This window comes from Balaenoptera physalus (assembly GCF_965194825.1).
Source record: "Balaenoptera physalus genome assembly, chromosome: 4".
NCBI classification, from domain to species: Eukaryota; Metazoa; Chordata; class Mammalia; order Artiodactyla; family Balaenopteridae; genus Balaenoptera; species Balaenoptera physalus.
The window spans coordinates 88,420,341-88,438,533 of record NC_138891.1 but is presented as its reverse complement, the minus strand read 5'-3'; the positions used below and the strand labels follow the sequence as shown (position 1 = coordinate 88,438,533).

At 32.9% G+C, this 18,193-nt stretch overlaps 1 protein-coding gene across 2 annotated transcripts in view; it reads left to right on the top strand.

Moving 5' to 3' along the window:
• Positions 1-18,193, top strand: part of NECTIN3 (nectin cell adhesion molecule 3) — a 139,284-nt gene that overhangs the window by 50,465 nt on the left and 70,626 nt on the right. For both annotated transcript variants that reach the window (XM_082460192.1, XM_082460191.1), the window contains exons 3-5: positions 3,916-4,212; positions 7,418-7,535; positions 11,367-11,518. In XM_082460192.1, the coding sequence (XP_082316318.1) occupies positions 3,916-4,212; positions 7,418-7,535; positions 11,367-11,518 (567 nt within the window). The remainder of the gene's footprint in view (positions 1-3,915; positions 4,213-7,417; positions 7,536-11,366; positions 11,519-18,193) is intronic.

Sequence of the window (18,193 nt, the reverse complement as noted above, 5' to 3'; positions counted from 1 at the left end):
ACAACCAGGAGATTGATTCCCTTCAGAAGAAATAGAAATAACAATTTAAAATTGACTTTAAGATAATTTTTTAAGTTCCTCGAAGATAAAAGCCTCTATTGATGGCACAGGTTATTCACACCAACTCTCCCATGGTGGGGGATGGGCAGGTGCAATTTTAAAAAACCATTGACAACTTCAAAGAAATAACAACATAGTGAGGAATATAACTAGACCAAATCTAAGAGAAGGTAGAAACAGAAATAAACCTAGTACCGAAAGCTGAAATCTATATTCAACCTTGGGGACATTTGACAATTCAGAAGAGACACTTAAGATGATGAACTAAGATTTCGAGAACCTTGAGAAGTGAGAGAGATGAATATCTGAATGCAAGTCTGCTCAAGATGGGATGTCTAATAACCTTTCTTATATGCTCCTGGTACCCAAAGGCTTAACGTTTTCAGAGTAATAGTACACCTGTAGTAAACCAGTCTTCTTAGAGACTTCTAGGCCTGGTTTGTATTGCTTGGGTAGTCTGAAATTAAGGAGATCCTGCACTGGATAGTGTTCTCAGGAGCTAGCTTAGCAGAAGAAAACACAGAAAGGTACTGCATTCTAAGCCTCAAATTATTTCTACCTTAATTATTGAAACTCAAGGATATCATCTGCGTGAATAACCAGGCATACAAGTAAAGAAGACCCCACAAGCAGCAGCCAGCGCAAACAAGACAACAGAAACAGACCTGCATGAGATGTTGGAATTATCGGACACAGACTGTTAAACAACAGTGCTTACCATTTGAAGGGATAAGTCAATCTCTTAAATTTCTGCAGAGGACAAGTCAATCTATTAAATTTCTGCAGAGAACAAGAAATTTGGTCTACTTCAAGGCCAAAGTACTATGTGATACATATAGTAATTTGGCCTCGAAGTAGACAGGTAATTCTTAGTACAAACATACCTTGGAGATATTGTGGGTTCAGTTCTAGACCACTGTAATAAAGCTAATATTGCAATAAAGTGAATATCACAGTAAAACAGTCACGTGAATATTTTGGTTTCCCAGTGTTATAAAAATTATGTTTATACTATAGTCTGTTAAGTGTGCAATATTATTATCTTTTTTTTTTACATCTTTATTGGAGTATAATTGCTTTACAATGATGTGTTAGTTTCTGCTGTATAACAAAGTGAATCAGCTGTGTGTATACAGACATCCCCATATCCCCTCCCTCTTGCGTCTCCCTCCCACCCTCCCTATCCCACCCCTCTAGGTGGTCACAAAGCACGGAGCTGATTTCCCTGTGCTATGCGGCTGCTTCCTACTAGCTATCTGTTTTATATTTGGTAGTGTATATATGTCCATGCCACTCTCTCACTTTGTCCCTGCTTACCCTTCCCCCTCCCCATGTCCTCAAGAACATTCTCTACGTCTGCATCTTTATTCCTGTCCTGCCCCTAGGTTCTTCAGAACCACTTTTTTTTTTAGATTCCATATATATGTGTTAGCATACAGTATTTGTTTTTCTCTTTCTGTTACTTCACTCTGTATGACAGACTCTAGGTCCATCCACCTCACTACAAATAGCTCAGTTTTGTTTCTTTTTATGGCTGAGTAATATTCCATCATATATATATGCCACATCTTCTTTATCCATTCATCTGTCGATGGACACTTAGGTTGCTTCCATGTCCTGGCTGTTGTAAATGGTGCTGCAGTGAACATTCTGGTACAGACTCTTTTTGAATTATGGTTTTCTCAGGATATACGCCTAGTAGTGGGATTGCTGGGTCATATGGTAGTTCTATTTTTAGTTTTTTAAGGAACCTCCATACTGTTCTCCATAGTGACTGTATCAATTTATATTCCCACCAACAGTGCAAGAGGGTTCCCTTTTCTCCACACCCTCTCCAGCATTTATTGTTTGTAGATTTTTTTAATGATGGCCATTCTGACTGGTGTGAGGTGATACCTTATTGTAGCTTTGATACAATAGTATTATGTCTTTAAAAACAATGTACATACCTTAATTTAAAAAACATTTTGTTGCTAAAAATTGCTAACCATCATCTGAGTCTTCATCCAGTTGTAATATTTTTACAGTAGTAACATTGAAGATCACAGATCATCATAACACATATAATAATAAAGAAAAAGGTTGAAATATTGTGAGAATTACCAAAATGTGACAGAGATAGGAAGTGAGCAAATGCTGTTGGAAAAACAGCTGATAAACTTGATCAATGCAGGGTTGCCCCAAACCTTCTATTTGTGAACAATGCAATATTAATGAAGCACAGTACAGCAAAGTGCAATCAAATGAGGTGTGCCTGTATATAAAAACAGTTAACTGATAAATTTTATGCATTTGAATTAAAAACTTCTGCTCATCAAAACACACCATAGGGTAAAGAGACAAGCCCTAAACTGGTGGAAGATATTTTCACATATAATCAGAAAAGGACTCTCCCAAATCAGTAAGAAAAAAACAATTGGCTTTAATAGCTATTTTGTAGAAGAAGAAATTCCAAATGGCTCATAAACAAGAAAAGATTCTTAATGTCATTCATAATCTGAGAAATTAGAAACAAGGTTTCAGTGATATGCTGTTACATACTTACAAGGTTGGCAAACACTGAGAAGTCTGACAGTATCAACTGTAGTGGGTATGTTGGACCAACCAGAGTGCTAAGATTGGGAGTAAATTGGTACTTTGGAAAGCTTTTTGGCATTATCTGGTAAATAATGGAAATAAACATAGTACCAAGGGATAAACTACAGGAACTTTTATACAGATATACCAAGATACATGAATGAAAATATTTCTTATAAAATTGTTTGTACCAAACAGGAAATAGCACCAGTGTCCAACAGTAAATGAACCATACAGTAGTTAAAACTAATAATTTATACAATTGCATGCAAATCTAAATGATCTAAAAGTAAAAAGTAAAAAAAAGAATTGCAAAATAATAATCTAAGGCTAAATGATCCCACATAAATCTCAGGAACAGAAAGTTGAGACAAAAAATATTAAAAAAATGAACCAATTAGAAATTTTGGAAATGAAAAAAAGTCTTTTAGATTAAAAACTTAATGCACACAGTAACCTATAGGCTTGAGCCAAAGAATTCATGATGGTGAGTACTCAGGAATTTACACAGAAAGGAGCATATAAAATTTGCTGGAAAATATGAAGAGATAGCTAGCATATATATGGAGGGTAGATTAAAGGGGTCTAACATTAAGGTTACTTCCCCTGCTGAGGAGCTTTCTTATACCAGATAAAGGTAGGTAGCATGTACATTTCAATAAACTGTTAGTGACATTACATTTTAACAGTACCTGTATTAAATGTGTTGTAAACGTTTTTGCTGCAAATTGGAGCATTATATATTAAAACCGCATTTTCTTTTCCCTGGTGGCGTAGTGGTTAAGAATCCACCTGCCAATTCAGGGGACACGGGTTCGAGCCCTGGTCCAGGAAGATCCCATGTGCCGCAGAGCAACTAAGCCCGTGTGCCACGGGCTTAATAGTGTAATAGTAATAGTACCTTTAATCTCCTTTCAGAGTAGTAGTACCTTTAATCTCCTTTCAGAGTAGTAGTACCTTTAATCTCTTAATGGAAATTATGATCAAATTTGCAGGAATTTTTTTTATATACTAATTTTGGGGAAAACTCATTTGTCCCTGTAAAGAAAAGTGTATCTTTACCAGGGAGAGCCATCTTTGTGATGGTTATGTAAAGTCTTGCTTTTTGTTTGGCCTGGTTCATGATCTCGTTCCAAGAATCCAACTGGTGTTGTCATTTAGTGTGTGTGTATTTTATATGCAGTTGTCTCTAAGTTTATGAAATATGGCTAGTTGTGGCTTGGAAGGAGTAAATATGCTTTTGATTGAAATGTAACTAATTTTTTTAAATTTAAACAGTTGAACCCACTGTGAGCCTGATAAAAGGGCCAGATTCTTTAATTGATGGAGGAAATGAAACAGTAGCAGCCATTTGTATCGCAGCCACTGGAAAACCAGTTGCACATATTGATTGGGAAGGTGATCTTGGCGAAATGGAATCCACTACGACTTCTTTTCCAAATGAAACAGCAACAATTGTCAGCCAATACAAGCTTTTTCCTACCAGATTTGCTAGAGGAAGGCGGATTACTTGTGTTGTAAAACATCCAGCCTTGGAAAAGGACATCCGATATTCTTTCATATTAGACATACAGTGTAAGTAAAGAGTAACATTTGCCTTTTAAACATCATGCATTTTATTTTAATTTTCTCCCTTTGACATAATTCTGTATCAAGCTGTCTTTAGTTTGAATATTTAATATTCAGATATTGTTATAGATTTTCCTTGTTGACATTTTTTCTTAATTAAAAAAGAATATTTTCATGGAAATTTCATTTAACCAGAACATATTTATGTTTGTAAAGACAGACAGTGATTTTAAAGTTGCTGTCCAACTTAAAATTATTTAGCCTTGTCCTTTTTAGACCTTAAAAATAAGCTAGACTTAGGTGAACTGTGGAAATTTATACCTCAGAATGTGCAATACTTGGCGAAAAACAGCTCCTTCTCCAATCCAGTTAATTTAGCTGTTATTCATTTTTATTGATGCTACCCATGATGTTTTCAGCAAGGATCTTTTACTTCCTGGATGCATTTTAATTAGTTTGAAAATTTGTGTTTTTTCAGTATTATTTCTAGTCTGATTTTATTGATCATGTTGTAAGATCCTCATAAAGGTAAAACAGAGTCATCGTTGGGATAATAATAATCTTAGATAAGGTTCAAACCTGGCCCATCTTGTGCTTTTATTTTTTGGTTAAGGGATACTCTCTTGTGTGTATGTTTGTGTGGATATGTACGTGTGTGTGTATATACTTTCCCCTCTTCTATAAAGTTTCTCATTTTTGATACATTCTTTGTGTAGCATTTTAAAATTTTGAGCAAGAGAAAAAGTGATGGTGCAGATAGCATATAGCAAAGATAATGAAAATTAAGTAGGTTAAAGATAAAATTAGGAGAAGTGTTTAGGTTCTGGTGTCATTTCCATCCATGCACAGATCATAAATCTAGGTAGGTTTTTGAAGGAAATGTCCTGTTTTTTGTTGTTATTGTTTTGTTTTTTTTGATATGACATTCATGGCATTTTAATTTACACATATTCATTACACTTGATATAATTAATGGTTTTTAAAACTAATTCTAAGGATCTTTTTAAACATTTATAGGGTTAAACTTGAGAAGCTGTCTTACAGGGATGTTATTACCATTGTATTCTTGAGTGCAAATACAGTCCTAGTAGTAGTCCCTCGGTATCCATGAGGGATTGGTTCCAGGACTCCTTCAGTTACCAAGATCCGAGGATGCTCAAATCCTTTATATAAAATGGCATAGTATCAGTATTTGTATGTAATCTACACACATCCTCCCATGTACTTTAAATAGTCTCTAGATTACTTATAATACCTAATACAATGTAAATGTTATGTAAATAGCTATAAATTCAATGTAAATACTATGGAAATAGTTGCTGGTATGCAGCAAATTCAAGTTTTGCTGTTTTGAACTTTGTAGAATTTTTTTTTCTGAATATTTTTCAACCACAGTTGGTTGAATCCACAGATGCTGAATTCATGGATACAGAGGGCTGACTGTACCTTCTTTTTTCCTCACTTATTTGGAGAATCCAAATAAAATTTTTCTTCTTTTTCTTTCTTGCTTTTACATACTTTTAACTTTTCCTTTTTCTTTTAAAATTTACATCCCAGTTGTAAGTACCATTAATATTTTTCTCATATATATTTTTTCTTCCCTAATAATAATAATTAGTAATAATAATTATTATTCAGTCTAATAATAATAATAATTTCAGTCTAATAATGACTGAAATTTTCTTCAGTTATTTATACTATTATTTTTTGTTTGCCTGAATGAAATTCTAAATGTGTAAAAATATTTCTCCTGATGTAAAACTTTATAATTATGGTTTAGATTTAGTGGCCTACTCCTAAAATGTTCTCAGAGTATTCTTTTTTCCTGTTAATTGGGCCCTCTGAAACATGTAAACAAAGCTTAAGGAGATAAAATCTTATATCCAAAATTCATATCTCAAAATTTGGAGGTATTCTTTGGGGATACTTTACTACCTATTTTCTCCTCCTTTGAAAATAACTTAAACTCACAGATATCTGTACTGTTCTTTCAGTAGCATTTTTTATTACCAATTTTAAGGTAGAAAAAAATGTTTGTTAATTCTTTGTATTTATAAGAGGCAGACATTTTTTATTTTTAATTATTAAGGTAATTGTACCTTAGTATAAAAAGTTTAATTTTTTACTACTTTTTCTGTAAACCTTGCTTGATTGACTTCAGGCTTCCCTGCAGAGTTAAAGACTGACCTGGTCTCTCTCTAACTTCCCATCTGGCCATGTACTCTTTATCTAGTTTACTTGTATAGCTCACATAAGGGTGGAACGTCCCTGTACCATACACAAATAGCATTTCTTTATCTTTTCTCCTAGTATCCTTTTCTTTTCCTTCTTGGCCCTCATAACGGATTTTAGTTAAATTTTTTAAAATGTCATCTTTCCTGTTACCCTTAGAATATAAGTTTTGTGAATACAGAGTCTATATGTATACTAAACATCTAAAACAGTGCCTGTCACTTAATAGGAGCTAAACAATGGTGGTTGAATGAATGATTAGTATTGGATTTTACAGTTTGAAGGTATAAATTTATATTGATGGTAGATGTGGATAATTGCTCATTTAGCTAATTATATTACGCATATGCTAAAAGACCTTTGGGTACTTTTAGGCCGTGGATAAAAATTTAATGTTTTAGAACAGTTGAGGCCTCAGATAATTTACTTTAGTTGTGATTATAGTCTTAGAAAGTTTGTCACATCTCTACATGCCCAGAGGATATTAATTAATTGTAATATAAGGAATCTTAATTTTTTTTTTTTTTTTTGGTAATTGACTTGATATCTCTTAGGGGATATTTCCTTTTGAATTAAACATTTCTTTAAAGACAGTTTTATATAGTGACTTGGTACTTAAATGCCATGTCTCATCCAACTATATTTTCTTTGTTCATATACCTCTGCGTATTTCATAACAGGACTCTTACATTTTGCTTTTGGTGATTATAGGTTTGTGAATATTCTTACATTGTGTCCATAATAACTAGAATTGTACATGCTTATAGCTGCCTAGTGTTTGGTGCTCATTGTCCGTTCGTTCAATCATTCTTTTAGTCAACCAGTATTTACTGAGTATTGTATTCCTTATTTCTTACGTATATGAGAGAAGGAAAATACACCACTTCTAAAGTTGTGTATTATGTTAATGCTTTATCATTGTGTATTGCATCTATCATTAACAAAAGATAATCTGTTGTGTAATGCATTTATTTTATAGACGCTCCTGAGGTTTCAGTAACAGGCTATGATGGAAACTGGTTTGTAGGAAGAAAAGGTGTTAATCTCAAGTGTAATGCTGATGCAAATCCACCACCCTTCAAATCTGTGTGGAGCAGGTAATAATGTTAGATACTTCTAAAGAGAAATTATTTAAAAGTCAAAAGTATTCTTAAATGCATATTGGAAGTTGTTTTTATCAGTGTAATATATGATTACACTAAGAGCTGGAAATTAAATTAAGAGTTTCTAAGTGTTTTTCTGCCCCACCTCTCCCCACCTTCTCTTCCTCGGAGGCTGCTTTGGCGACGTTAGCAATTCCTTCTGGTGTTTATCATCATCGGTCTTAAACTGCTGCTTCTTAATTTACTAATCTTTAACACTGTCTATTGACTTCTTATTATGAAAATGAAAATTTAATTTTATATCTATCCCTTCACACATAAACATACTCATATACATATTCCTGACCTTCATCGTCCCAATGAAATTAAGCTACTTTGAAATAAACTGTGTAATCGTTGCCTCCCTATGACAGGTAAATATTATTTACTGAGAGTTAAGTAGTATACTGGAATTTTGTTTTCTTTTGTTTCTAAAGCTGTTTGTTTTTCCTGAGGCTAATAATTGCTTCTTTTTAGTTGTGTAGTTTACTATCTGAATATCCTTAATTCTCTTTATCTGTGGAGTTTCAAACTGCTATACTGAGGTTTGCGTTCATATTTCTCAGTGTTTGCACCCCTCCCCCCACGCCCCACACCTTCTCAGTCTAGAGAATTGTATCTGTCAACTGTGGATTCTCTTCACTTCTCTTCTTTCTTATTCTTTTCTTCTTTTTTTTTTTCCCTTGGTCATTAACGCTGCTTTTTTGTTTGTTTGTTTGTACTGGAATTCCTATTTATTGTATACTAAACATTCTTTCTTACTTAGTTTTCAGTTTTTGTTGTTCTTCCAAGATTTCCTTGATCCCTCTGCTCCACTGATTGAAAATTTTCTTTTGACATATTTTCGGTTTCTAAGAGTGTTTTCTTATTCTCTGTTCATTTTCATAGCATCCTTTTCGTATTTTATGGATGTAGTATCTTCTTGTTTCTTCCTAGAGATACTAGAATTATTTCCTCTGCAGAGTTTTTTCTGCTTCTTATGTATTGTTTCTTTTTTCCTCCAGGTTCTTTTTTTTGTTTGTTTGGTCTTTCATTTTGTAGATATTTCTTAATTTTCTCAGTTGTCCAGTCATTTCACAGTGATGCATTAAAATAAAATGCTGAGTGGAAACTCTTCAGCATTTTATTTTAAATGGGGGGTACTTACTGGGTAGATCACTTTGAGTGATCAACTAGAGAGGAGTTTATTTCACTGGGGGAGCTTCAGATATCAGTTACTGAAGAGTAGAATTCTTTTTTTCATGGCCATTCAGTTTATTTATTGAATTAACCTTCATTATTTTGCCTAAAACATAAATGCCTGGTATCTGTACAGAGTTGAGAGGGGTCTGTTTTTTTGCTTTTTCAACTTTCAACTGATCTCCTTATTTTTAGCCCTCTGCCTCACTCTGGCCTTCTGCAGTACAGTGAGTCAAAGTCCAGATCTTGGGTTCAGTGGACCACACTGGCTGCTTCCTCATTCATATGCCTCCTGCAAGCACTTCTTCAGCCAAAAGCAGAGCTTTTCAGTCTTGGCACTGTTGACATTTTGGGCTGGATAAATCTTTGTTGTTGGAGGCAGTCTTGTGAATTGTGGGGTGTTTAGTGGCATCCCTGGCCTCTATTCTCTACAGCTAGCGGCACATACTCCCCCCACCCCCAGATGTGACAACCAAAACTGTCTCAGGACATACCAGGTATGTCCCCTGGAGACAGAATTACTCCTGATTGGGAAACATTGGCCTAAAGCATATATTGTTTTCCCCATCTGTTTTCTGTCTTCTAAAAGTTAGTTGAAACATCTGATGAATTCTACCTCCTGTTCTCTTTCTCCGTGTTGGTTTTTAATAGTTTTTTCATTCCTTTAATCTTACTTTAGGTGGTATTTTGTGGGTGCAAGGAAAGAGTATATTTGGTCAATCTGTTGTCTTTAAACAAAGATAAAGTTTTAAAAGTAGAGAAGACCTTCCATTTACATTTTCTTCAAAGTGGGAAGAAGGCATTGGTTAAGATGTGTGATAGGGTATTTCTAAAAGTCATACAATTCTGAGTTCTTATCCTGGTGTCTGTACCTGGAGATGTCTTTTTTGAATAAGTTATTTAACCTTTCTAATCCTTTGTATCCTCATTGATAATGGTACCCCATAGAGTTTTTGTGAGGGTAGAGACATTGAATATAAATCATGTAACATAGGTACAGGAGCATGGAAGGTGCTTAGCATGTCATTTGTTGTGAGTTTAATATGATATTTAGATTTTTCTAGCTTATTTGAATAAACAACTTTAAAGGATTATAAGCCATGTTTATATTTCTCAGAATTAAAGGGGTTAGAATTTTGGGCCCAAAGTACAGAGCTAACTGGTAAGATACATAGACTTCATATTCATTCTTATACTCCTAGAAAAAGGGTTTACCTTTTGAAAGCTGATGCTTGTAAAAATGTTCTTTCCAAAGTCCTCTTAAGAAGAAGATATGGGGTTTTTGTTTTTGTTCTTTAAACCATGTAAGAATATTACCTTTATCCTTCAATGCTAAATTAAAGTCAGAGCAACTGTAAAAGATTTTACTGATTGTTCTTTTATGCACTTGAGATCACAGACCAAAATCCTTCCATCTGTTCTCCAGTGTTGATTTGCTTCTTTCTACCTTTTCATTGTTCTATGTTCTTATTCCCTTTGTAATTAGTTGTTGGTCTCCTACTAATGTGCTTAGATCATTGAAAGCAAGGGCCAAATCTTATTTACCTGTGCATTTCAGCAACACCAGCAGAGCAGAGTATGGTAAATAGTAAGTTCTTAGTAATTGAATAATGGATGGCTGAGTGAATGAGTGAATGCACTTTTTGAAAATCTGCTTAGCTCAAACTATAGTAGTAGTTGAGTGCCTGGGTTTACTTCACTTTTTATCCTCTTATCTTAAAAAATAATTTATGGGCTGTAAAAACACTTTCAAAATAAAGACCTGTTGGTTTTTTTCCCCCCATGGGGTATACCCTAAGGTTGGAAAAATGAGGTATAACAGTATACTTAGTTCCATTGCAATGAATGGTTTTAGAGTTCTTATAGTGGGATTTTATTCCTATTATGGTTTATAATAATATGTACACCAGATAGGACCTTTTAACCCAATTAGTAGAGAAACCATTTAAAAAGAGTTATTATTGATACCAAAGTTGCATTGGTTTTTGTTGTCACAGATGCCTACCTTATGAATGAAATTATTTTATAAGAAGACCCTTGTTGGTGCTTTAGAAATTAACCATCTTTGGATAGGGCACAGTATAGATTTATTTGCTCAGTATTAAATGTTGCTCTTTAAATATGTTACAGAGGTGCTAAAACATTATCATGTACTAAAATGATGACTTTTCATTAAGAAAGTTGTAGATATATCATGTATAGATTCATAATTCACTGAGAATTATTTTAATTCTTTTGATACTATGAGTATGTCTTCAAATAATATATATTTCTAATTTTCCAGTTTTCCAAATATAATTCTTTAAAAATCACATATTTTTTTCTCCTTCCCTCCTATTCCCTCTAATACATTAGCCTAGCTTCACTTATATGAATTGATATGAATTGATATTTTGAAAGAATGGGTATTCTTAATGGACTTTATCAATTAATTCATCTCTATTAAAATGAAAATTCATAACGTGTGCTTTTATTTCATAGTGACTTTTACCTAAAGGATACTGATTCTTTCACTGACAACTAGGAAGTATAATGTCTTATTTAAATAGCTGTCAATGAATAGAATCTGAAGATATTTAAAGTAATTTTGTGCCTTTTAAAATATAGGTTGGATGGACAGTGGCCTGATGGTTTATTGGCTTCAGACAATACTCTTCATTTTGTCCATCCACTGACTTTCAATTATTCTGGTGTTTATGTCTGTAAAGTGACCAATTCCCTTGGTCAAAGAAGTGATCAAAAGGTCATCTATATTTCAGGTAAGTTACTATTTACTCACAAAATGAGTTACTTAAATTATTTCTGTAACAACAATCATAACAATAACACTATGATCTAGGCAGTAATTTATACTTGTGAAGATAGATACATATTCCTCAGTGTGAGGTTTTCCAAATAATCTAAAAGAGATATAATAAAGCAACTCTACCTGAAATACATATGTAAAGTGGCATTCCATTACTTAAAAAATGTCAAAATGTCTCTGCAATAAGTTCATATACATTTTAAGACCTTATGCCTATAGCTAATTTTTCAGTTAAATAGTATTAGATATTCTTTTTATTGGTAGTGTGTACCTTTCTAGGTTCTTTCGTATTTACACCAAGAATAAATGTTGGATTTTTTTGTTTGTTTTTGGTAAGCTACTCTGCACATGTGTCTAATAAATAAAATAGGATATCAGTTTTGATGACCTTCTTATTAAATATCATTGTCACTCAATATGAGGCTATACCGTATAGAGTTACTGAGAGGTGAAGTAGGAATGCTACTGAAAATGTTCCAATGAAATAAAATTTAAGATGTGTTTTATGGTCAGTCCATAAACCACTAAGAACTTAGATTTTATGCATTCCATTTGTTTCACTGTGAATGTTTTTATCAGTTTGACTGAGTATGTATTTGGGTATTTACAAAACATAGTTGGAGCTAAAAATATATTTTTCCTGGGTGTAGCTATAAATAATAAATTATCAATGGAATGCTTATTTATAAAAATTATATAAATATTTTAAACGTCTCCCTCCTGACTATAAGAATGTAGCAATCTTTGTGTCTAACAAATGGGAAGTTAGAGGAAAAAGGAAGAGAATCTTGAGAAATGGAGGTTTGTATGGTAATTAGATAATAGGTAGTTAAGATTTTTTTCTCTGTTCAGTCTAAAACTAAATTTTCTTAAATCGAAGTATAGTTGATTTATAATGTTTCATGTATACAGCAAAGTGATTCAGTTTTATATATGTATAGATATATATTCTTTTTCAGATTCTTTTCCATGATTTTAGAGAAATTTTAAGCTTGCATTAATGTTACATTCTTAGTCCTTCTGTGATCACTGAATCTAAGAACAGTTTCCCATATTATTTTCTCATGGTATTTACCACAGTTTGTAGTTGTATGCTTATTTATTTACCCATTATCTATCTTCATATTTAAACAATTTGTGTTTGCTTTTTTTTATTACTGTATACTCAGCACTTAGTGCCTGGCACATGATAGAGACACAATTTTTTTTTTGCATGTATCTCACAAGAAGATTAGAGCTTTGTACATCTCTAGCTAGTCCTTTCTGCCAACAGCAGTGCTTTGGTGTAAATCTATTAGTATATTAGTCTCTCTTTCTTCCCTTAGAGGTTTTTTTATTTAAAAAAAAAAAAAGGGAATCTTAAAGCCACAGGAAATCCATATTTAAAATGTGGTTACCTAAGGACCGATTACTTTTTATTTCTGTTGTACAAAATTTGGTGTGGGATATTACTTGTAAATCCTAGGCTCAATGTGTTCTAATTATGTAATCATTTAAATATCAAGGCTCAATTTTGGCATCTTATCTATTGGTGATATGTTAAATTTATATCTTTGGTATTCAGGGTCCATTTCCCAGTACTCGTGACTTGTGTGTCCCACTGCCTCTTAGTGATCATTAACCTCCTATGTAGAAGTATAATATGTATTCAGAACTGAGTTCCTCATCTTTCTTCTGCCTCTTGCCACCGAATCTCTTTTTCCAGCAGTCTTTGTTTGCCTTTTCAGTTATTGGTAGCTCCATCCTTACATTTGCTCAGGGCATGAAATCCTTGATACTTACTCCTGATTTTGATTTTCCTCTCATACCCCACGCCATCCATCAACAAATTGATGTGAGCTCTCTCATTATGTTATATACAGAACCTTACCAATTTTCCACTTTTGTTGCCAGTATTCTGGCACAAACCATCAGGCAACCCTTACTTCACTATAGAACAGCCATTTAATTTTCCTACTTTTCAATCTGTCATCAGATGAGCAGGCAGAATAATCCTTTTAAAGGGCGTGTTGGATCACGTCAGTCCTCTCCTCCAAACCTTCCATGGACTTCCCATTTTGCCCACAATGAAAACCAAATCTTTACAGTGATTTATAAGCTCTGTACATGTTATGGCCCTAGATTATCTCTCTGAGCTCACCTCTTGTTATATCCCTTGTACACCTGGCTTCAGCCACCCTGGCCACTTTGCTGTTCTTTGAACAGAACAGGCACATTCCTGCCTCAGAGTCATTGCACTTTCTGTTTCCACTGCCTAGAATGTTCTTCAGATATCCTCATACCTCTTTCCCTTCAGGGAAAGAGATATTTGTTCAAATATCACCTTCACAGCCATATTTAAAATTGAAACCTCTCTCTTTACTACTGTCTGTCATTCTTCTCTGCCTTATTTTTTCTCTATGGTACATATTACCATGTGACATACTACATATTTTATTTATATGCTTGCCTGTTTTTACCCCCACTAGAACATATGTCCTAAGAGGGCAGGAGTTTTGTGTGCTTTAATCAATACTATATTCTCACCCTCTGCAGCAATCTTTAGCACATAGTAAGTGTTCAGTAAACTTTTGTTGCATGCATGAATACATTTGAGAAGAAAATAATCAGGAAAGAATAAAAAATTCAGAGTCTGCATTTATGTAAATTTATTTATTTATTTTTGACAAAGGTACTAATATACCACTGATGATAAACTTTACATATTTTAAAATCAACCTCTACTAAGTCTTATAAGAGTGGAAGCAAAATTTTGAGTAAATATGAAAAATCACAGTTAATTACCACTGAGTACTTCAGAAAAAGATAGCATTATATGAGATGGTTTTCTTTAAGTAATCATCAAGAATTAGACTTTAATTTTCTGTCCAGAGTCTTTAATACAGTATACTGTACTGAGTTTAGTTAGCTCCTCTACGAGCTTCTTAGTGTATATCATGTATCCTAGATACAAATTGCTTTCCCCAACTGACTATTAAAGCCTACTAGTAGGCTTTTATCACAATAAAAGGCCATAACTTATACAGTAAATGATCAGAAAGTTAATCTTTTTCATTGTGAGTTATATGTACCCGTTTTCTTCTAGGAAAACATTTAAATCTCAATAATAAAATTTATATTTTAAAATTTCATAAATGATATTTTAAAATATTTGTCAAAGGAATGTATGTTATGACTGGAGGCTAAAAAGTTCTACCCACAACAGAATAGAATTAGCAACTCTGAGGGAAATTATTTGAAATTTTGTTATACATTTTCCCACATTGGCATAAGTTATTGTGCAAGAGGTACAATATTCAAGATTGCAATATTCAACTTCAGTTATTACTCATGGTGATACAGTGGCTCTTTGTCCAGGACTAACCGACTGCTTGAAATTGTGTTTTTCTAGTTACTTTTGGTGTGTGTGTTTTTTCCCTGATACCTCTTACATCTCTGAGACTAGAGAAGCAAATTTTCATATATCACTTAAGTTCCTCATGCCTAAAAATCAAAGTATATTCCTATGCAAATCTTGAATTTCAAATCATATAATTTGAATGAATTTCAATCCAGACATAATATCAGACACACTTAATTTAGCAATCCTTCAACTTTAACATTTATAGATTTTGTTTATTTAAACAATTTATATAGTCTAAAAGAAAAGGGAACCAATTCATTCAGTTTTTCTAACACAGTAATTATTAGGCTAAAATATACTTTATAGCTACAGAGGTTTTACTGGACTGTTCGTTTTCCTATTTGGCAGAACTCGTTAATTTGAAAAAGAAACTTAAGAAGTTGTGTGTGGAGAACTCAGAATCTACTAGTTTATTACATTTGTTATATATTTATCACATTTAGCAAAGAATATTAAAAAAAACTGAATAAATAAGGAATGCTTATTTATTTATTGGAAGGATTTGTAAATCATGATAAATAAGTAGCTATTAGTGATTACAAAATTGTCCTCCTGCCTCCTTACACAAAGAATGACTCTCACTGTAATTATCTTGGAGCAGAGCAAGAATTGGAAAACATGAATAAATGTCTCATGTGAATCGTGATATGTCCATTGCTTAAGATACAAAATATAACGTTTAACAGTAGTCCCTCTTATTAATAGTGAGGCTATGCTATTTTTTAAAATTTATTTATTTTATTTTTGGCTGCGTTGGGCCTTCATTGCTGTGCGCGGGCTTTCTCTAGTTGCGGCGAGTGGGGGCTACTCTTCGTTGTGGTGCGCGGGCTTCTCACTGCAGTGGCATCTCTTGTTGCGGAGCACGGGCTCTAGGCGCATGGGCTTCAGTAGTTGCAGCACGTGGGCTCAGTAGTGGTGGCTCGTGGACTCTAGAGTGCAGGCTCAGTAGTTGTGGCGCACGGGCTTAGTTGCTCCGCGGCATGTGGGATCTTCCCGGACCAGGGCTTAAACCCGTGTCCCCTGCATTGGCAGGGGGATTCTTAACCACTGTGCCACCAGGGAAGCCCTATGCTGTTTTTTTTACACTAGTTGAGGAGGGGCTGGTAAGTTTGAAAATTTCTAGAACTGCTGACAAAATAAGATTTTTAAATAGATTTTTTTTTGGTTACTCTTTTTTTGTTGTTAGATTTTCTGAAAGTTGTATTTTGTTAAATCTCAGTTAAATACACAGTAGATGTCCATTTGTGTTCACATAAAGAACATTACAAGTAGAAATAAATGTCAGTGATTTTTTCTTTTTAAGAACACTTCGCAAAAATGTACAGTTATGTATCATATTTGGTGAGAGCTCAGGTGTACATGTACTATTCTGAGAAAAATGCCATTTCATTAAGAGCTATCAAAAACTTTAAAAATTTTATGTGCACAAAAATGTGTGAATTTTAAATCATTAATTAGGTGATTTGTGCTTTTGTTTAAACATGCTGATGCCTGTTTATTATAACACTTTTTCCTTTGGGAATCATTGTAAAGATGACATTTAATATGTAAAACTTCCATTAATCCTCCTCCTCAGAAAATACATGAGTTGTCTTATAAATGATTAATTTTTAGTCTGTTTCTTTAATATCCTGGTTCTGTGAAGTTGGATTATATGAGACTTTACTACTTTTATAGTAGAAATGATCCTGCAATTTCACAATTTTTTTTTTAAGATTGAATTTGTGCAGCTAGTGAATTTGTTCTCACAAATTAAAATTCTTCTTTGATTCATTTACTTACATATAATATGGTAACTAATTCACTTCAAGGTACTTGACTGGATTGCCTGTTATATTGGTTTAAACTCATAGGAAATTACTTATAATGTACTTGTTACATTTTACACTGTACTTGCTAAAGTTTTACTACATTCTATACATATGGCATTCCGTGATGAAACCTGTTTCAGTAAGTATTTTTCTTTAGCTTGTAATTTTAGAATAACTTACCCCATGTAGATTTAGTATTTTTCTAACAATCACTTTTTAAAAGCTCTGTCAGTACCACTCATTTAAAAAATAATTATAGGAGATTACCATTTGGGTCATTTATTTTTTATCAATGAAGAAATTCAAGATTTTTAAAGTCATCCTTTCTTCAAACTCTAGAATTTTGTGTAACATGACCTACAAATACCACTTAATTGATAATTAACCAATCTTTAATTTTTACTATTTATGTTTAGTTGCTTTTTAATATTAATGGCTATTTACTCTATAATCTAATGGCAATACACAGGATCATTTGCATCTAATATTTAAGTATCATTAGAATGTTCTCTCTAAAATATTAGCTGCTCTTTCTGAGACTCCATCCTAAAGCAATGTGACATTGAATTTTGCAGACATGGTTGAAATTTCTCAATTTCCTAAATGTTCAGATATCTTGCCCATGGAGTATAGACATGATGATGACATTTTTATAACACTATATAGTTTATAACATGTTTTTACTTTGTCTATTGGTCTCATTTGATAATAGCCCATCTGGCTAACATAGTTTAAATATATGCTTTTTTATTTTTTAAATCATTGAATAATGGTATATACTACATATGTCCTTTCTAAAAATTAAAGAGTTTTCTTTATTTAAGGAAAATATTTTTGAGAGAATTATTAAGTCAACAGCTTATACTATGGCCACTTAACAAGAATCTATAGTTTTTCATTCTTTTAAAGATAAGTTCAGCTCTTACAAAAACAAACTATATTAGGTAAAGATGGATATCAAGAAAACATATTTTAATTTTTTCATTCTTTTATTTTATTATTCTGTTATTTCCTTGTGCTACTGGCTAAGAAAATGTACATTTGAATGATTCGATTTAATTTTTTAGTAATGATAATTCTTAAGCCAGCTGTATATAGGACACTTAAATAATAGTATTAATTTAAAAGAAAAAGTATTTCTTAGAATACAATATCACGCTTAAACTTGGAATAGAATAATTTAGGATTTACGCCATACATAATTTTTCATTCCCTTTACATAATTGGTAACTGACTAAGTCAGTTTTGTTATTTTTTTTTACATATAGAAGTATCACTACTTTCTAATCTTAAATTAAGAATGAAAAACTATTGTTACTATGAATATATTTTCATTAACTGTGCTGTCTTTTCAACTTGCTGCTGAATCAGCCTGCATTGACATTCTTTGCCTTTCTGTGTCTTGTCTATCTTT